Source organism: Chiloscyllium punctatum, chromosome 42 (assembly GCF_047496795.1).
Source record: "Chiloscyllium punctatum isolate Juve2018m chromosome 42, sChiPun1.3, whole genome shotgun sequence".
Lineage (NCBI taxonomy): Eukaryota > Metazoa > Chordata > Chondrichthyes > Orectolobiformes > Hemiscylliidae > Chiloscyllium > Chiloscyllium punctatum.
The window spans coordinates 65,756,445-65,778,807 of NC_092780.1; the positions used below are offsets into that span (position 1 = coordinate 65,756,445).

A 22,363-nucleotide genomic window follows, 5' to 3' on the forward strand; every position below is an offset into this window, starting at 1 on the left:
AACAAAGTACTGAAATAAAACATACAGAAAGTGCTTCTTTAGTGAATTGTTTAATGATTGTGCATGTGAACAATTTCCCAGGATCCATGGTTGTGCTTCTTTCCAATTCTACACATTCCTCCCAGTTCTGAAATCTTATTTCCTTCACTGCTTTATAAATTATTTGAAGAATCTGCAATTTTCTGTCTGGTGTCCTAACTGGGTGACACAGCAGGGAAAAGGCTGTACAACCAGCTCAGATGGCAGGAGGCCACTGGAAGTGTTGGATGGAATCTCCAAGAATATATCCAACCACAGTTAGTAACTCTAATGAGCTCCTGCAGTTTTCTTGCAGGTGATCCAATCAGCTACAAAAATTGAAATGGAGTCACCCAATGGTGATTAGAGTGATGCTAGAAAAGCACAGCGGGTCAGGCAGCATCCGAGGAGCAGGAGAATCGACGTTTCAGGCATAAGCCCTTCATCAGGAATTCCGTAACGTCGATTCTCCTGCTCCTTGGATGCTGCCTGACCTGCTGTGCTTATCCAGCATCACTCTAATCTTGGCTCTGATCTCCAGCATCTGCAGTCCTCACTTTCACCCAATGGTGAGTCTGTTCTCAGTCTGCTCAGGCAAATTGGCCAATATTTTGGTGAAAATTGCTCACCAGGCCAAAGACAGAACTGACTATGTCTAGGCACTACACAGCCACCATCAGCAGCTGTTTCTTTCAATCTTGGTCATCCCCAACTAATCCACAACTGCACTATCAGCAGTTCCTAATCCTCCTACCACCTCAAACCATACATGATACAAACCAAGTTAGAAGCATACAGCCTCTCAACAGTTTTGTTTGTGACCACGTCTCCTTTCCTCAACTTTCTAGCTATGCTTTGGGAAAGCAAGTTGAAAATGTGTCCCAGCACCACACTACACAATGCGTGGAGACCTTTCATTGACTCAGTGATCTATCATCTAAGTCTTGTGACTCGACAACAACCAAGGAGGCCTGGGTTCAACTCCCACCTGTTCGATCTGTTCGATATGGAGGGGGTGTCTCCACTACGGGTTCAAGGCCCATCAATGACCCGCATCGTAGTCCATTGCAGGAGCACTGCTGCAGGGTAACCATCGCCGTTACTGCATTCCAGGAATACCACACCAGGCCTACCAGGCCACTGCCACTGAAACCACCATTGACCTGCCCGGAATACCGATTCAGGCCTACCGCATCACCGCTGCAGAAGCCCATCCAAGTTCCAATCAAGGCCACCCCCCAGCTGCACCGCCATCTTGAAAGCCTGTGCTGCAGTAACCACCTGGATTCCTGCACTAGTTGCCCCACCAAGTTGCTAGGCTTTGGCACCATCTCTCACCCACTGATCCCACACTCGCTGCCGTCACAAACTCTCTAACAGCTCATGTCAGGGTGATTGGAAGACATCCTGTCACACTCTGCCCCTCTCTGGTATATACTCACAATACTTCTTACAGACTACACAGGTTGTATCAAAGTACCTGAGCTGTCACCAGCCTCAATGCTTAGCAATATGAATACCTGAGCTCTGAGCTAACACTGGAGAGCCATTTTGCTCTTCTCTTGCAGATTTTGTGGCATTGACTAAGTTAAGAAGGCCTTGTCCTCCAGACTAATGAACATATTAAAGTCGGGCTGTGCAGTAAAACACAAACACCGTGTCAGAGCGAGCTGGAAGCAGTATATTCACAGGGAGCACTCAAGACTTGACACAGGTACCAGCCACTCCCCTCCTGATCTCAGTGATGAAGCTATTCCTGACCTTTGGTGAGTTTATTACTAAAATATCTTTCTTTCGCAGGACATAAGCTGAAAACCTGAAATACGGGCTCTCCCAAGGAGATTAGACTTCTCAGAGGAGTGAAAAATGATAATTAATTTAATTTGCATGAATCAGAAAACACCCACACCGCTAGGTGCCCCTTTCATTAAAATTGCATCAATATCAGAGTAGCATTGCACATTCAGACAGAGGGTAATATTCCAGATCCAATCAGTAGTCATTTCATTAATGACCATCCATTCAACATAAACTGTTCTGGGCAAAGAAAAAGCCATTGAGCCATAGAGTCAGACAGCACAGAAAGAGACCCTTCGGTCCAACCAGTCCATGCCGACCGTAATCCCAAGCTAAACTAGTCCCAGCTGTCTGTTCCTGACCCATATCCCTCCAAACCTTTCCTAATCATGTACTTATCCAAATGTCTTTTAAACCTCTGAAAGTTCATTCCACACATGAACCACAGAGCAGAGGCTAAGAATTCTACGGGAGTTTACTACCTCCTGACTCTCCAAAGCCTGTTACCATATAAAGATGTGCAGGTCCCGGTGTTGGACTGGGGTGGACAAAGTTAGAACTCACACAACACCAGGTTATAGTCCAACAGGTTTATTTGGAAGTACTAGCTTTCAGAGCGCTTTTTCTTCATCAGGTAGCTGTGGAGCAGGACCATAAGAGACAGAATTTATAGCAAAAGATTACAATGTCATGCAACTGAAACGATATATTGAACAAACCTAGATTGCTGTTAAGTTCCTTTTAGAATGGGTTGCAGGTTTTGGTTCATTAATATGTAAATTACAGAACTTCTTTTAAGTCACATTCTCGAGATAATTTAAATGGGGTCACATTACAGGTGACATACATACCCACTCTTCCCTCCACACACATTCATGTAGACCCTCTCTCATACGCACTCTCTCAGACACACACACATATACCCCCACACTCATACACACCCCCACACACACAGACCCTCTCACAGGCTTATACTCCATCACACTCGCACACATAAACACACACTCTCTCACACGTAGTCACACTCACACACACACACACACACACACACACAAACACTCTCGCTCTCTCTGTCTTGCATGCACACACATAGTTAAGTCTATGGGGTAAATTTGCATTTGAAGAATTGTATTTGCAGATACATTCTATTTTGCACAAAAAGCACACAAAGTTAATCCATGTAACATTTTGGAATTCCTATTTTGGAAATAGAACCAGTCTGACTCAAGCCTGGGATACAGACTCTAACCTCACACCTTTAATGCATTGTCTGAGCTGCGATGTCACCTTTTTTTATAAAACCTTATATCTCAAGAATGTGACTTAAAAGAAGTTCTGGGATTTAAATACTAATGAACCAAAACCTGCAACCCATTCTAAAAGATGAAAGACTTAACAGCACTCTAGGTTTGTTCAATACATCGCATCAGTTGCATGACATGGTAATCTTTTGTGATAAATTCTTTGTCTTATGGTCCTGTCCCACAGCTACCTGATGAGGGAGAAGTGCTCTGAAAGCTAGTGTTTCCAAATAAACCTGTTGGATTATAACCTGGTACTGTGTAATTTGTAACCATATAAAGAGACACAAGTCTGGTGTGAGGTGGAAAACTCACTACTTGCCTGGATGAGTGCAAATCCAACAACACTTGAGAAGCTCAATATCATCCAAAACAAAGTAACTTGTTTGATCAGTATCACAACTGCCACCTCCAACAACCACTCATTGCATCAGTGACGCACTGTAGCAGGAGGGTGTACCAGTGTTATAAATCATAGTGGCAACTGAAAGCCTCCTTGCACAGCAGCTATCAAACCTGTGAGCTCTAACATCTCGAAGGACAAGTGCTGCAGACATGTCGAAAAGCCACTGGCTACAGGTCCCTGGCACGGAGTCTGTCCCTGTTGCTCAGAAGGGAAGGGGGAGATGAGAGAACATTAGTCACTGGGGACTCCATAGTTAGGGGGATAGATAGGAGGTTCTGTGAAACAAGATAGACAAGCAGTTGGTGTGTTGTCTCCCTGGCGCCAGGGGTCATGATGTCTCACACCGTGTTTTCGGGATCCTTGAGGGGAGTTTAAGCAACCCCAAATAGTGGTCCACATAGTTACTAATAACATAGGTAGGAAGAAAGATGGAGATTTAAGGCAGAAATTCAGGGAGCTAGGGTGGAAGTTTAGAGCTAGAACAAACAGAGTTGTTATCTCTGGTTTGTTGTTTGTGCCACATGCTAGCGAGGTGAGCAATAGGGAGAGAGAGGGGTTGAACACTTGGCTACAGGGAGGGTGCAGAATGGAGGGTTTCAGATGCCTGGATAATTGGGGCTCATTCTGGGGTAGGTGGGACCCTCTGCAAATGGGATGGTCTGCACCTGAACCAGAGGGTTACCAATATCCTGGAGGAAACATTTGCTAATGGTCTTCAGGAGGGTTTAAACTGATTCAGCAGGAGGGGGGTGGGAACCTAAGTTGTGGTTCCAGCGTCCAAGAGGTTGAGAGCAGTGAGGTCAGAAATGAGGTTTTCAAGATCGCAAGAGTTCACCAGCAAGCAGAAAGATGGTTTGAAGTGTGTTTACTTCAACGCCAGGAGCATCCAGAATAAGGTGGGTGAACTTGCAGCATGGATTGGTACCTGGGACTTCAATGATGTGGCCATTTCAGAGACATGGATAGAGCAGGGACAGGAATGGTTGTTGCAGGTTCCAGGATCCAGATGTTTCAGTAATTTCATAGAGGATGGTAAAAGAGGGGGAGGTGTGGCATTGTTAGTCAAGGACAGTATTACGGTGGCAGAAAGGACTCATCTACTGAGGTAGCATGGGCTGAGGTTAGGAACAGGAAAGGGGAATTGACCTGTTGTGTGTTTTTTATATGCCTCCAAATAGTTCCAGGGATGGAGAGGAAAGGATAGCAAAGATGATTCTGGATAGGAGCATGAGTAAACAGGGTAGTTGTTGTGGGGGACTTTAACTTTCCAAATATTGACTGGAAATACTATAGTTCAAGTAGTTTAAGTGAGTCAGGTTTTGTCCAAAGTGTGCAGGATGGTTTCCTGACACAGTATGTAGACAGGCCAACAAGGAGTGAGGCCACATTGGATTTGGTAATGGGTAATGAACCTGACCAGGTGTTAGCTTTGGAGGTAGATGAGCACTTTGGTGATAGTGACCACAATTCGGTTATGTTTACTTTAGTGATGAAAAGGGATAGGTATATACTACAGCTGGGGGAAAGGCAATTATGATGCATCTAGGCAAGATTTAGGATGCACAAGATGGGAAAGGAAACTGCAGGGGATTGGCACAATTGAGTTGTGGAGCTTATTCAAGGAACAGCTACTGTGGGTCCTTGATAAGTACATACCTGTCAGGCAGGGAGGAAGTGGTCGAACACGGGATCCATGGTTTACTAAAGAAGTTGAAGCTCTTGTCAAGAGGAAGAAGGAGGCTTATGTTAGGATGAAATGTGAAGGCTCAGTTAGGGCGCCTGAGAGTTACAAGTTAGACCTAAACAGAGAGCTAAAAATAGCCAGGAAGGGACATGAGAAGTCATTGGCAAATGAGATCAAGGAAAACCCTAAAGATTTCTATAGGTATGTCAGGAATAAAAGAATGGCCCAAGAAAGACTAGGACCAATCAGGGATAGTAGTGATAAGTTATGCATGGAGTCCGAGGAGATAGGGGAAGCAATAAATGAATATTTTTCATCAGTATTCATACTGGAAAAAGACAATACTGTTGAGGAGAATACTGAGATAGAAACTGCTAGACTAGATGGAATTGAGGTTCGAAAGAAGGAGGTGTAAGCAATTCTGCAAAGTGTGAAAATAGATAAGTACCCTGGGCTGGATGGGATTCATCCTTGGATTCTCTGGGAAGCCAGGGAGGAGATTGCAGAACCTTTGGCTTTGATCTTTATGTCGTTATTGTCGACAAGAATAGTGCCAGAAGACTGGAGGATAGCAAATGTTGTCACCATGTTCAAGAAGGGAAGTAGAGACAAACCTGGTAATTGTAGACCAGTGAGCCTTACTTCGGTTGTGGATAAAGTGTTGGGAAAGGTTATAAGCGATAGGATTTATAATCATCTAGAGATGAATAAGTTGATTAGGGATAGTCAACATAGTTTTGTGAAGGGTAAGTTGTGCCTCAGAAACCTTATTGAGTTCTTTGAGAAGGTGACCAAACAGGTGGATAAGAGGAAAGTGGTTGATGTAGTGTATATGGATTTCAGTAAGGTGTTTGACAAGGTTACTCATGGTAGGCTACTGCACAAAATATAGAGGTATGGGATTGAGGGTGATTTAGCAGTTTGGATCAGAAATTGGCGAGTTGAAAGAAGACAGTGGGTGGTAGTTGATGGGAAATGTTCATCCTGGAGTTCAGTTACTAGTGGTGTATATGAGGGTGTAGAAGGATGCGTTAGGAAATTTGCAGATGATACCAAGGTCAGTAGAGTTGTAGATAGTGCTAAAGAATATTGTAGGTTACAGAGGGACATAGATAAGCTGCAGAACTGGGCTGAGAGATGGCAAATGGAGTTTAATGCAAAAAAGTATGAGGTGATTCACTTTGGAAGGAGTAACAGGATTGCAGTGTACTGGGCTAATGGTAAGATTCTTGGTAGCATATATGAGCAGAGAGATCTCGGTGTCCAGGTACATGGATCTCTCAAAGTTGCCACCCAGGTTGATAGAGTTGTTAAGAAGGCATATGGTGTGTTAGCTTTTATTAGTAGAGGGATCAAGTTTCAGAACCATGAGGTCATGCTGCAGTTGTACAAAACTCTGGTGCAGCTGCACTTGGAGTATTGTGTACAGTTCTGGTCACCGCATTATAGGAAGGATAAGACCATAAGACCATAAGACATAGGAGTGGAAGTAAGGCCATTCGGCCCATCGAGTCCACTCCGCCATTCAATCATGGCTGATGCGCATTTCAGCTCCACTTGCCAGCACTCTCCCCGTAGCCCTTAATTCCTCTAGACAACAAGAACCTATCAATCTCGGCCTTGAAGACATTTAGCGTCCCGGCTTCCACTGCACTCCGTGGCAATGAATTCCACAGGCCCACCACTCTCTGGCTGAAGAAATGTCTCCGCATTTCCGTTCTGAAATGACCCCCTCTAATTCTAAGGCTGTGTCCACGGGTCCTAGTCTCCTCGCCTAACAGAAACAATTTTCTAGCATCCACCTTTTCAAAGCCATGTATTATTTTGTACGTCTCTATTAGATCTCCCCTTAATCTTCTAAACTCCAACGAATACAATCCCAGTATCCTCAGCCGTTCCTCATATGCTAGACCTGTCATTCCAGGGATCATCCGTGTGAATCTCCGTTGGACACGTTCCAGTGCCAGTATGTCCTTCCTGAGGTGTGGAAGCTTTGGAAAGGGTTCAGAGAAAATTTACTAGGATGTTGCCTGATATGGAGGGAAGGTCATATGAGAAATGGTTGAGGGACTTGAGGCTGTTTTCATAAGAGAGAAGGTTGAGAGGTGACTTGATTGAGACATATAAGATGCTCAGAGGGTTAGAGAGGGTGGACAGTGAGAGCCTTTTCCCTCGGATGGTGATGGCTAGCCTGAGGGGACATAGCTTCAAATTGAGGGGTGATAGATATAGGACAGATGTCAGAGGTAGTTTTTTTACTCAGAGAGTAGTAGGGGTGTGGAACGCACTGCCTGCAATCGTAGTTGACTCACCAACTTTAAGGGCATTTAAGTGGTCATTGGATAAACATGTGGATGAGAATGGAATAGTGTAGGTTAGATGGGCTTCAGGTTGGCTCCACAGGTCAGTGCAACATCGAGGGCTGAAGGGTCTATACTGCACTGTAATGTACAATGTTCTAAATTGCACTGGCCTGATTCTTAAATTGCTCTAAAATTAGAAAATTGAGAGGAGATCTAATCGTGATCTTTGAAATGATTTAATACTTCAACAGGGTATAAAGAATTCATTTCCTCTGACGTGGAAAACCAGAATGAGAGAAACAATCTAGAACATTCAGGAGTCAAATCAGAATGCAATTTTTCATTCAAAAGGTAGTGAAAATCTCAAACTCTTTCATGAACAGGGCTCTGAAGGCTAAGAGTTGATTGAAATGTTTAAGGTTAATTGAGAGATTTTAATTTGGTAAGGAAGTTCCAGTATTGTTATTGATTTTCTGGATGTGAGGTGGTATAGTGCAGGATAGTACTGAAATTGGCAACTAGAATTTGGCAATTAGCCAACGGTAAGGTTTAAATGGATTCAGAGTGTACCTGGCTCCACGCTGCTGCTCCCTGCTATACTGTGATCATCCAAGTTCTCATATGCAGGCATGGTCAAATCATCACAAAACAGCTCCTGATTCAGAAGGAAAACTGGTTAGAGGTACAGTGAATAATACAGAGAGAGAGACAAAAACATCTCGTTATATATGTGTGTTACAACTATTGAATATGTATATATGTTCTACAAATACAAATGTTAAATATGCATAGACATGAAAACACTCTCACAAACACGGTCTGATGGTTTGTATTAACATATCTCAGAAACCTAGAACCATTTATAGCTCAACACACGTTATGTTCCTCCCGAATTCTTCAGAAAGAAGTCTGTAGTGGTGACAGGGACATCAGCTGACTGGAAAACTGGCAAAAGACCCCCACTGCCTCTTCCAACAACTTCCCAATTCACTCCCTTCACCACTAATACACAATGGCAGCAGTATGTACCAGCTAGAACATGGACTGCAGGAACGTACCAAGGCTCCTTTGAGAGCACCTTTCAAACTCACCTCCTTCATCACTTCAAAGGACAAGAACAGCAGGACACCATCACCTGGAAAAACCTCTCCGAGTCACATAACATTCTGACTTGGAAATATATGGTGCTTCGCTATCACTGGGTCAAAATACTGCAACTTCCTCTCTAACAGCACTGTGGGTGTAAGAGCACCTCCATGCTAAGGACAACAGCAGCTCAGCCCCATCTTCTGCAGGGAAATTAGGGATGGACAATAAACTCTGGGTAAACCAGTGATGCCCATATACTGTAACATGAATTAGTCATTTTTTTAAAATATCAAAGCTTATGTTAGGTTTGGCTAAGGGAGATAAGGAAAAGCAGTCTCCATTAGCTAACAGAACAAGGACAGGAGGATCCAGGGTTAACATTTTGAACAGGGGGTGCAGCGGTGATGTAAGGGAGAATTTCTTTACACAGCCTGTAGAAATGACCTACAACTCATGTTCACACTTTATCTTCAGTTACCACATGTTCTGTTGCATCCTTTTAGATGTCAAATTACCTGCTACTATTCATATTATCAGTCTACTCTTCTCTGTTCCATTGCCCTTTTCAAATTAAGGAAAGTATTAGCTGTCATCTAGTCTTCTGGCATCATTGAGTCAATATTTATATGACATCGCTGCTATCGATTGCTTGCTTCTTTTAGTAGGTAATACGTAACACAGAAGACACGGTAAATTTAAGTACTTTATCAATTATTTTCCTGATTTCTTCCCTAAATATTTTAATCCTTTTTGAACTCTTCTTTCACTGTCACATTCACCCTTGTTATATCAGACTTGAGAATACCACCTTACAGGCCTAGCCTCTTGACTGAAAGACCTGTGTCTTCAAGATTTCTTACAAAGTCACCCCAGAACAGATAAATCAAGTCTGGTAGACACCAGCCTGGTTTGGTAAGACTGACAATGATGGCAATACTTGGTAAACCACAAGGTGAGGTTATTATTCAACACTTCTGTCATTGTTATTCCTTTGAACTAAGCCTCCCTTAGACCTCTTTTGTTTTTTTATGTGTCAGTCCTGATGAGACTAATGTCTTGTGGATCCCACCTAAACAAGGTTGCCTCCTGCTTTCAGAGGTGGTGGCTATGTTTCTAGGAAACAAATTTCAGTCCAGTGTTTTTGTGAAGCATGTGCCAGAATTGATAGGAAGGATGGGATGGGAATGGGGGGGCAGACTTGAAATGGTGTGAAGTCATAAGTCATACAACACCAAGTTATAGTCCAACAGGTTTATTTGAAATCACAAGCTTTCAGAGAGCTGCCCCTTCATCAGATGAACGCCACCTAATTAAGGAGCAGCACTCCGAAAGCTTGTGATTTCAAATAAACCTGTTGGACTATAACCTGGTGCCATGTGTGACTTCTGACTTTGTCCATCCCAGTCCAACACCGGCATTTCCATGTCATCAAAATGGTATGGAAGACAAGAAAAGAATGGGATGAAGATGGCATGAATGAATTAATGGAATTGTCAGGCCAAATGGCAGAGATGATTATTTGATCCAACTTACAACTTGAAAGTTGCGCTTTGTGCTAAAACTTAAGTTCAAGTTATTGCTTGAATAATGTACACTCTTCCCAAACTGTCTTTTCAATTTAGGGGAAAAGAAAATCATAGAATAGAACTGTTACAACACAGAAGGTGGCCATTCGACCTGTCATAAATGTGCTGGCTCAGTGATGGAGCAGTTCACGCGCATCACTTGCCCACATTTTACTCGTAGTCCTGCATGTTCTTCTTGTTCAGATAATAATCCAACTCCCTCTTGGAAACCTCAAATAACTTGGCTCCATCAGATTCCTAGACAGCACACTCACATTCTAACCACTCACCGCTTGCAAATGTTTTTCGTTGTGTCTCCAACCATGCTTTGGCCAATTATCTTAATTCTGTGACCTCTGGTTCTCAGTCCGCTCACAAATGGGAGGAGCTTCTCCGTTGTTGTGGTTCTGTTCGCCGAGCTGGGAATTTGTGTTGCAGACGTTTCGTCCCCTGTCTCGGTGACATCCTCAGTGCTTGGGAGCCTCCTGTGAAGCGCTTCTGTGATCTTTCCTCCAGCATTTATAGTGGCCTGTCTCTGCCGCTTCCGGTTGTCAGTTCGAGCTGTCCACTGTAGTGGCCAGTATATTGGGTCCAGGTCGATGTGTTTGTTGATAGAGTCTGTGGATGAGTGCCATGTCTCTAGGAATTCCCTTGCTGTTCTCTGTTTGGCTTGCCCTGTTTGGCTTCTCCTCAACTCCTCTGTCCTGACCACTCACAGTTTTCATATCTTTGCCAAGATGACTAGACTCTATCCTGTTGGAGATGGTCATTACCTGGTACTAATGTGGCACAAATTCACTTGCCATTTATCAGTCGAAGCTTGGATATTGTCCAGGTCTTGCTCAGCATTGTGCAATCATTACCGAACATCCCCAATCCTGACCTAATGGTCATTGATGATGCAGCTGAAGATGGTTGGGCCTAGAACACTATCCTGAGGAACTCCTGCAGAGATAGGCCTGGATCTGAGATATCTGATCTCCAAAACCCACAACCAACATGCTTACTGCTCAGCATGTCACTAACCAATTGGGAGCTTTCTCCAATTCTCAGTGACTTCAGTTTCACTCGGGTTCCTTGACGCCACACTCAGTCAACTGCTGCTTTGATGTCAAGGGCAACCACTCTCACCACACTTCTTAGATTTCAGCTCTTTGATCCATGTTTGGTCCAACATTTCAATGAGATCAGAAGCTGAGTGGCCTTGGTGGAAACCAAACTGGACGGCAGTGAGCAAGTTATTACTGAGGAAATGATGTTTGAAAGCACTATTGATGACACCTAACACCATTTCACTGACAATTGAGGGTAGACAGAGGAGGCAGTAAGAGACTGGATTGGATGTGTCATGCTTTTTGCATGCTCGACATAACTGGGCAATTTTCCACAGTATCAAGTAGATACCAGGGTTGTAGGTTTTTTTTATTTGTTTACAGGATGTAGATGTTGCTGACTAGGCCAACATTTAGTACCCATCTCTTATAGCCCAGAATTCAGTTCAAAATTCACATGCTCCTGCAGCTCAGGAATCACATTTAAACCAGCAGTTTTCCTTCCCTAAAGGATGGTAGTGAATCCGATGCATGAATGGTGGTTATATGGCTATAATTCCAGATTTTTATTGGATTCAAATTTCACCATCTGCCGTAGTGGGATTAAAACCATGTCCCAAAAGCATTAAATCTTGGTGTCTGGATAACTAGTCCAGTGACGTTACCACAATTCCGCCATCTTCCCTTGTACTGAAACAGCTTGGCTAGGGCAACAGCAAGTTCTGGAGCACAAGTCTTCAGTACTATTGCCAGCATGCTATCAGAGTCAAAAGGTGTGACACTGGAAAAATACCGCAAATCAGGCAACATCTGAGGAGCAAGAGAACATGCCTGATGAAGGCTTACGCCCAAAACGTTAATTCTCCTGCTCCTCAGATGCTGCCTAAACTGCTGTGTTTTTCCAGTGCCACACTTTTTGACACTGATCTGCAGTCCTCACTTTCTCCCTGTGTGCTGTCAGGGCCCATAGCCTTTGCTTTATCTAGTGACTCCAACTATTTCTTGATATCACACGCAGTGAATCAAATTAGCTGAAGATTGGCATCTGTGATGCTGGTGTAGTAGCCTCCTGGCTGCCAAAACACAGATAGATTGCCAACTTGGCCAAACAGCAAGGGATGCTGGGTACATTGACCAAGTGAAACTCTGAAATCAACATACCCACACAGCAGGCACTCTGCAAACACAACAGGCAGGTGCTAATGATGTTAATATAACATAAAAGCAACAGTTATTCTGTACAGATACCCCTAACAACATATCCACTAAACAAAGGTCAATCTAGACAGAAAGGTACTGGGTGCTGCTACACAAAGGAACTAACATGTTGCTTGCTATCTAAATGATTGACTCGTGTTTCAAACTATTCTGATTGGCCAGAACTACAGAAAGTTCCAGAAAACCATTTAAAAGGTACAACAACAGGATTCAGACCCTTCTCTTGGAAGCTCCTTTGGAATCGTCTGAGGCATTCTGAGGAGACCATCAATGGTAAGAGACAGAGACCAGCTAACCATCCAGAGAGAGAGAAAGCAGTTTCACAGACCCAGAGACAGAGCCGCAGAGGAGAGATCGACTGCTTACATTTACAACAGACTCAGGAAGTATTGTAACCTTATGGGGCCAAATAGGTTTAGGGATAGTATGTTTAGCATGAAGTATTATTGCAATTTTTTTTCTAATAAAGTTGGGACTGTTTTGCTTTGGCACTGGCTTGTGTTTGTATTTGAGTTGACAGCTTGGGTATTGTGGGACACTTGGGCAAATTCATTCATAAGGTTCTGATCAGAGTTTTCTGTAACTTGTTTAAACTGTAACAAACAACACTGGGGACCATTCACTCGGCACCTCTGATTGAAGTTGAATGCAAATACTTCAGCCTTGTCTTTTGCAATAATGGGCTGGGCTCCCTCATCATTGAGCATGGGGATATTTATGAACCCTCCAACTCCTGGTAGTTGTTTAATTGAATATGACTCTTTACGACTGAACGGGGCAAGACTTAGATCTGGTCTGTATGTTAAAAGATTATCCCATGCTGTTGTTCACATGTAATTACCACTGTTTAGCATGTAGCCCTGTGGTACACTTACATAAGGTTTGTAAAATATACCACTGCTCCCAAGATGACTAGCTGCACTCTGCATTGAACCAAGTTAGGTTCTGCAGACTGATGAGTGATATGCCAGGCCATGCCATGAGTTTATAGATTGCAGTTGAATTCTCACACTCTCTCCCACATTCCCACACTCTCTCCCACACACGTTCTCACACTCTCTCCCACACACATTCTCACACTCTCTCCCACACGCATTCTCACACTCTCTGCCACACACATTCTCACTCTCACACACGTTCTCACACTCTCTCATACACACGTTCTCACACTCTCTACCACCTGCATTCTCACGCTCTCTCCCACACGCATTCTCACACTCTCTCCCACATGCATTCTCACACTCTCTCCCACACACATTCTCACACTCTCTCCCACTCGCCTTCTCACATTCTCGACCACACGCATTCGCACACTCTCTCCCACTCGCATTCTCGCACTCTCTCCCACACACATTCTCACACTCTCTTCCACACGCATTCTCACACTGTGTCCCTCTCGCCTTCTCACACTCTCTGACACACGCATTCTCACACTCTCCCACACGCATTCTCACACTCTCTCCCACTCGCATTCTCGCACTCTCTCCCACACACATTCTCACACTCTCTTCCACACGCATTCTCACACTGTGTCCCTCTCGCCTTCTCACACTCTCTGACACACGCATTCTCACACTCTCCCACACACGTTCTCACACTCTCTCCCATACACGTTCTCACACTCTCACCCACACACGTTCTCACACTCCCTCCCACACACATTCTCACACTCCCTCCCACACACATTCTCACATTCTCTCCCACACACATTCTCACACTCTCTCCCACACACATTCCCACACTCTCTCCCACACACATTCCCTTTTACACATTCTCTCACTCTCACACTCTCTGCGATACACACATTTAAACCTGGGACATACATTTACATTAAAGGAGCATAATTCCACCAGAAAAGCTATTTATCTAAATACTGGATTTGAGTTGAGAGACTAAGGTCCTTTCACAAACAGAAGACTCATGAAGAGAAGCAAACTTCTCCCCTGTTGTGATTTATTCAAATACATCAATAAAATGGATTTCCTCCAGTCAGTGAGCTGGCACTTAAAGGAAATAGGTTTAAGATCATCATCAGGAGACCAAACGCATTATAGAAGGAATATTACACCAGTTAGGTTGGAAAGAACAGGAGATATTTATACATTGTTACAATGTGACCGTCACCCTTTGCCTGCGAGGTTGGGAATCCTTTACTGATGCTTACCACCATGAATATTTACTGCTCTTCCTTATTCTCTGGATCACCCCCAATCACAATCTTCCATCAAAAGAATAAAAATATTATCAAAGTAATGTTATGACACCAGTTTGTTCGGAAAGGATATGGGATACTGGAACAAGAAGCAGAGTTGAAATGAGTGTCTACAACCTACATTGAAAATGAAATGTTTCATTTATATGGACTATGTGAGTATTAATTGAATAGAAACAGCACAGTCATGATGGCGAATCAGCCTTCTTCTGCAATCTACCATTCCTACCATTCAAGATGATTTCCACAGGGTGTTGATCTGCACTGAGCCCTGGTATATTCACATTTCATGGTCCGTGTTTTTTTTTGATCTGCAAAATTGCTTAATAAAACATAGGACAGTACAACACAGTACAGGCCCTTCGGCCCTCAATGTTGCACCGCCCTGTCATACTAACCTGAAGCCCACCCCACCTACACTATTCCATGTACATCTGTTTGCCTGTCCAATGATGACTTAAGTGTACTTAAACTTGGTGAATCTACTCCCGATGCAGGCAAAGCATTCCATACCCTTACTACTCTCTGAGTAAAGAAACTACCTTTGACATCTGTCTTATACTTATCTCCCCTCACTTTAAAGTTGTGTCCCCTCGTGTTTGCCGCCCCCATACTTGGAAAAAGGCTCTCCCTGTCCACCCTATCTAACCCTCTGATTATCTTGTATGTCTCTATTAATGAAAACAGACCTAATCTCATACACAGATTCTTCAAATGATCATAGAAATTTTTCCTTGATTAATTATTGCTTCTCAAACCTGGTCTGTCCACTTGCTCAAGTGCATTGACACAAAGCAGAAGTGTTCAAGATGTCTGAATCAAATAGATCCTAAGCATGTGTCCCTCTAATTACTGATAACAAGGTGATTACAATAAAAACTTGAAGTTTATGCCACCTTTAAAGTCATTTTTAAAAATCTAACCTTTATTCACAAGAACATTACCAATAACAAAAATTGACAGAGCCTATGAAGAGATAATGAAATAGATGACAAAACACTTGGTCAAAGTGGTAAGCTTTCAGAAATGTCTTAAAGGAGGGGTCAAAGGTTGAAAGGTTTAGTAAGGAAATTCAAGGGGACCAGGCGGAGTCACCAGTAGTGGGACAATTAGAATTAGCAAATGTAACAGGTCAGAATTATTGAGGTTTAGTGAAAAATCTTGGAAGAGTGTGGGATTGTAGGAGATTACAGTTAGCAACCCTTGGAGGGACATGAAAACAATGATGAGAATGTTAATCAAAGTTAAAAATCACACAACACCAGGTTATAGTCCAACAGGTTTAATTGGAAGCACACTAGCTTTCGGAGCAACACTCCTTCATCAGGTGATAGTCTGACGGACTATAACCTGGTGTGTGATTTTTAACTTTGTACACCTCAGTCCAACACCGGCATCTCCAAATAATGTTAATCAAAGCATTGTTGTACCAGGACCCAGGGGATTAGCGAGCGTTGGGATGATGGGTGAATCATGGTGTTGTAGGGTTAGCTAGCAAAACAAAAACCTCTCTGTTTGGAAATGCCTTTGATGTAATGCAAATTGATACATTACCACCTTAAGTACACACACAAATGGAATAATCAGACATGGTGGTACCAGTTGCTGTAAATTTATATCATTGCTCAGTCTCCAAGGAGCCACAGTATATACTGTACATAAACTTTTTTTTACTTTCTAATTGCAGAGTGCTACAGCAAAATATATTTTCCTTTTAACCCTTTCTTAAGGACAGTCAGATATCCTCTGAAGGTCAATACTGTTCTAAATTGAACAAAACAATAATGATTGCATGATCTTTGAGATGTCTACACGATACTACAAAGTGCTCTTCTCCCTTTGCCCACCAGGTTAAGAAACCTTTGCTGAGCATCATGAACATTCACAGCTCTTGCTCAATCCCTGAGTCAGTCCCTCATAATTCTCCAGTCTCATTGCCCTATCTATACTATCACTGTCCAATCCAGTAACGCACAAACGTGTAATAAGTTGCATTCAAAGGTAAGATCCAAGTTAGTGGTTTAATCATAAATCAATGCATAGTTTTGGTTGCATACAATCTTTCTCTGCTATAGTGTCTGTGAGGAGAAAGTGAGGACTGCAGATGCTGGAGATCAGAGCTGAAAATGTGTTGCTGGAAAAGCGCAGCAGGTCAGGCAGCATCCAAGGAGCAGGAGAATCGACATTTCGGGCATAAGCCCTTCTTCAGGAATCCTGCTGTATCTGTGTGGGTTGCTTCTGGGTGCTCTGGTTTCCTCCCACAGTCCAAAGATGCGCAGGTTAGGTGCAGGAGTGGCCATGCTAAATTGCCGGTAGTGTCCAGGAATGTACAGGTTACGTGGACTAGCCATTGGAAATATAGGGTTACAGTGGATAGGGTACGTCTGGGTTGAATACTGTTTGGACAGTCAGTGTGGACATATTGGGCTGAATGGCCTGCTTCCACACTGTAGGAATTCTATCAAATCAACTGTTTTATTAATTAGACAAAAAAAATTATAAGCACTGCCCAACGGTGACATGGTAATAACAACAACAGAGAGGAAAGGGACTAAATTTAAAGTTGGAAGGGGAGATAAGGCATTCCACCTCCTGTGGTTCCACCTCGCTTTTCTTTTGTCTTTTCTTAACCATTTTTATATCCAGTGATACTGGAACATACCTCTACATTTTTCCACCATCAAATCACCCGTGTTTCAAATTAAACGAAACATTTATAAGCAAAAACGTCATTTCCTTACATCCCAAGGTGTTTTCCTTTTCTCACTTCCAAATCACCAATTTTCAGGTTATCCAATGCCACTAAATCATCCATGTTTCCAATCAATACCCAATTTACACACAAAGTCCGTAAGGAGTGGAGCAAAAATGAAAACACGTGGAGGAAGGGAGGGAGACCGAGAGGGGATTAAATCAAAATGGAGTTGGAAGGGGACATGAGACACTCCATCCCCTGTGGTGTCCACCTTTCTCTAAAGGCATTGAGAGTACTGATGGACACCACTTGCTCCCTCTCCAAGCACACCCAGCATAAAGGTTTCCATGGAATAAGAGTAGGCAGTCAGGAAATCTGAACCACTGGTCCACCTTGTCCATGAAAAGCCATTTGAGGAGGTCACTCAACTTCACCACCCTCACAACACTCCTACCTCTCCACCTGCAACCCCCCACACTGAATTCCCAAAGATCAGGAGCATCGGGCCGAAGGGTAACCAAAAGCGTATGAACAGAACAAAATAGGAGGTGCATTCACCCACAACTATGGTCCACTATACATATTCCATACTCTCCACTGCACGGCAAAATAAGCAATTGAGTTGGTGGCCTATGAACTTCCACACTCTGCACTTACATGGGACTGCTGTGTGTCACACCCTCTCCTCTACAACTGGTCCACATGGAAGATGGGAGGAGTCCCACATAAAGAGACCTCCACTCGTATTCCCACTGGCCAGTGTTAAATAAGCCCATACAGGGAGGGGGTGACGGTGCCGAAGTGAATGGCATATATCAGCAGCTCAAGATTGGGCATCCATGAGGTGCTATGGGCCATCAACAGCAGCAGAATTGTACTCCAGCACAATCTGTCACTTCATGGCCTGGTATATCCCCCACTCAACCATTACCATCAAGCCAGGAGAACAACTCTGGTTCAATGGAGGGTATGCCAGGACTAGCAACGGACATACCTGAAGATGAGGTGTCAATCAAGATGAAGCTACCAAACAGCACTACTTGCGCAAAATATCACAAGCGGCAAGTGATAGACACCACTAAGCGATCCCAGCAAATGATAGCGCTAAGCGATCTCAGAAACAATAGATCAGATCTCAGCTCTGCAGTCCTGCCACATCCAGTTGTGAATGGTGGTGGACAATTAAACAATTCATCAAGGCAGCGGCTCCACAAATATCCCCAAACTCAATGATGGAAGAGCCCAGCGCATCAGTGCAAAAGATAAGGCTGAAGCATTCACATTAGTCTTCAGCCACAAATGCCAAGTGGATTGATCTATCTCAATATGCTCCAGTGGTCTCCAGCATCACAGATACCAGTCTTCAGCTAATTCAATTCACTCTATAAGACACCAAGAAACATTTGGAGACACTGAATACAGCAAAGGCTATGAGCCCTGACACCATCCCAGGAATTGGACCGAATACTTGTGCTCCAGAACTTGCTGCTTCCCTAGCCAAGCTGGTCCAATATGGTTACAACACCGGCATCTACCTGACAATATGGAAAATTGCCCAGGTAAATTCTATACATGAAATACAGGATAAGTCCAACCCAGCCAATTATTGTCCCTCAGTCTAATTTCAATCATCAGTAAAGTGATGGAAGGTGTGACCAACAGAGCTATCAAGCAGCACCTGCTCAGCAATAACCTGCTCAGTGATGCCCAGTTTGGGTTCCACCAGGTCCACTTAGCTCCTGATCTCATTACAGCTTTGGTTCAAACATGGACAAAAGAGCTGAATTGCGGAAGGGAGGAAAAGTGACAGCCATTCACATCAAGGCTGCATTCAACCAATTGGAGCATCAAGGAGCCCCAGTAAAACTGGAATCAGTGGTGTCAGGGAGTAAACTGACTGCTGTTTGGAGCCATGCCAATGGTCAGCACCATTCGCGATTTCTCAAATACTAAAGTAGTCCACATTCAAATACAACAAGATCTGGGCATTACACAGACTTGGGCTGACAGGTAGAAAATGATATTCATGCCGCATAAATATTGAGCAATGATCCAGTCAGAGATAATCTAATCACCATCCCTTGATATTTAATGGCATTACCATCACTAAATCCCCCCAATATCAATATCCTGGGGGCTACCACTGACCAGAAACTCAACTGGACTAGCCAGATAAATACAATGGCTATAAAAGGAGGTCAGAGGCGAGAGTAAATCATCTCCTTACTTCTCAAACCCTGTCCACCATCCACAAGGCACAAGTCAGGAGTGTGTAATGGAATTCTCCCCATTTGCCTGGATGGGTGCAGCTCCAACAACACTAAAGAAGCTTGACACCATCGAAAATAAAGCCCATGTTTTTGGTACCACATCTACAAATATCCAGTCCCCTCACCACTGACACTCAGGAGCAGCAGTGTGTTCTGTCTACAAGATGTACTGAAAACATTCATCAAAGATCCTTAAACAGCACCTTCCAAACTTATGGCAATTTCTATCTCAGAAGGACACAAGTAGCAGGTAAATGGGAACAGCAGCACCCACAAGATCCTCTTCAAGCCACTCACCATCCTGATTTGGAAATATATTGCTGGTCATTTACTGTGACTGGGTAAAACTCAAAGACTCCCTCCCTAATGATATTGTGGGTCAACCTTCAGCACATGGATTGCAGCAGTTGTACTTCCAAACAAACTTGTTGGAGTATAACCTGGTGTCGTGTGATTTTTAACTTTGTCCACCCCAGTCCAACACCAGCACTATATCACAGTTCAAGAAGGCAACTCACTACCAACTCCTCAATGGCAAACTGGGATGGGGAATAAATACTAGCTAGCCAGCAATGGCCATGTCCCGCGAGTGAAAACAAATAAAGCCAATACAGGAAATGGCTCCACACCAGGCAGAAGAACATAGAGGGCATTCCCTTGAGGCAACTCAGGTTGGGGGCCCTGGGTTGCTGAGGAAAGTTCTGGAAGTTGGGACCAATGTGAAATGCTATCTGAGCAGAGATGCATGCAGACGATATTCCACCGCACACCTGAGCATCCTCCAACTGCTGGTTCAAGCAGCCGCCATTTTCAGGTGACATCAACTGGGCATCCACCATCACTCCACTAAGTACCCAGCTCTTAAATAAAAAAATCTAATGAGCATCACCACTTCTCAATCTCTCAAAAGTATTGATTTTTTTTTACTTGAATTATTTGACCTCAGTTTTCAGATCCCCAAAATTAACCTGAGGACTTCTTCAATCCCTGAAAACTCAGGGATGGTTCAACACTGTTAATCTGGGAGCAGGTTGGAGTCACTCCTTCCAAAGAACACAATAAGACCAGGAGCAGAAATAGTCCAATGAGTCTGCCCTGCCATTCAGTGACACGAAAATGAGTGGTGTAGTGGACAGTAAAGAAGGTTACTTCAGAGTACATTAGGACCTTGATCAGATAGGCCAATGGGCCAAGGAGTGGCATATGGAGTTTGATTTAGATCAACGTGAGGTGTTGCATTTTGGTAAAGCAAACCAGGGCAAGACTTAATGATAGAGTCCTGAGGAGTGTTGCTGAACAAAGGGACTTTGGAGTGTAGGCTCATAGCTCCTTGACAATGGAGTTGCAGTTAGATAAGATAGTAAAGAAGGCAATTAGTACACTTGCCCTTATTGGTCAGTGCATTAGGCATAGAAATTGAGTGGTCATGTGCGGTGTACAGGACATTGCATTAGGCCATTTTTGGAATACTGCACTCAATTTTGGTCTTCCTGCTTTAGCAAGGATGTTGTGAAACTTGAAAGGGTGCAGAAAAGATTTACAAGGATGTTGCCAGGGTTGGAGGGTTTGAGCTATAGGGAGAGGAGAATAGGCTGGGGCTGTTTCCCTGGAATGTCAGAGGCTGAGGGGTGACCTGATAGAGAGGTTTATAAAATCAGGAGGGGCATGAATTGGGTAAATAGCTGAGATCTTTTTTCTCAGGGTAGGGAAGTCCAAAACTAGAGGGCATAGGTTTAGGATGAGAGGGGAAAGCTCTAAAAGGGACCTAAGGGGCAACTTTTCGCGCAGAAGGTGGTGCATGTTTGGAATGAGCTGCCAGAGGAAGTGGGGCAGGCTGGTACAATTACAGCATTTAAAAGGCATCTGGATGGATAGGAACAGTTCAGAGGGATTTGGGACAAATGCTGGTAAATGGAACTAAATTAACTTAGGATATCTGGTCAGCATGGACCAAAGGGTCTGTTTTCTGCGACACTGTTTCTCTATGACACTTTTCTGTTTTTTCCCCATCACCCTTCATTTGTCTAAGAATTAAAAATCTATCTCAGCACTGAGTATACTTAATCATCCACACTCCACAGCCCACTACAGTAATGAATTCTACAGATTTACAGCTTGGTGAGAAACATTTTTTTCTTCTCTCTGTCTTAAACAGGCAACATATTACTCTGAGGTTATGCCTTCTGGTTCTAGACCCTTCCAAAAGCGAAATAATCTCTCCACATTCCAGCCTTGACAAGACAGAGAAGCAGAATTCAGACAGAGGTTTTAAGGAGATTTCAGGGCCTGGTCACTGTGGAGAAGCATTATGTGTGTTGAAATAGAGGCTGGGGGAGGATAAATATCTCCAGCAGAACGGAGTTGTGGTGAGCCTAGAAGACCAGTGAGCCAGGAAGGCTCTCTGGTCCTGGAGAGCATTCAGTAATTCAGTAGTGGGACAATGAGAAGATTAATAGAGGCAGGAGCACTCTGGGGCCTAGCTTCAGGTCGTGAGCTCATTGAACTCGTCATAAACAGACACATGAAAGGAAAGTTCGAGAAACTCAACTGATCTGGCAGCATCTATGGACAGAGAAACAGAGTTAACATTTTGAGCTTCTTCAGAACTTCAGAAAACTTCCTCACTCCCCATTTCACTTCCCCATGTAATCACAGAAGATGTAACACTTCTCCATTCATCTCCTCCCTCCTCACTGTCAAAGCCCCCCAAAACATACTTTGCCGGCAAAACAGCATTTCACTTGTACTTTTTT

The 22,363-nt window shown here is 43.6% G+C and overlaps 1 protein-coding gene across 2 annotated transcripts in view; it reads right to left on the bottom strand.

Moving 5' to 3' along the window:
• Nucleotides 1-22,363, bottom strand: part of LOC140465507 (solute carrier family 15 member 2-like) — a 309,483-nt gene that overhangs the window by 273,376 nt on the left and 13,744 nt on the right. For both annotated transcript variants that reach the window (XM_072561041.1, XM_072561040.1), the window contains exon 2: nt 8,080-8,164. In XM_072561041.1, coding sequence (XP_072417142.1) covers nt 8,080-8,140 — 61 coding nt within the window. In that variant the 5' untranslated portion in view covers nt 8,141-8,164. The remainder of the gene's footprint in view (nt 1-8,079; nt 8,165-22,363) is intronic.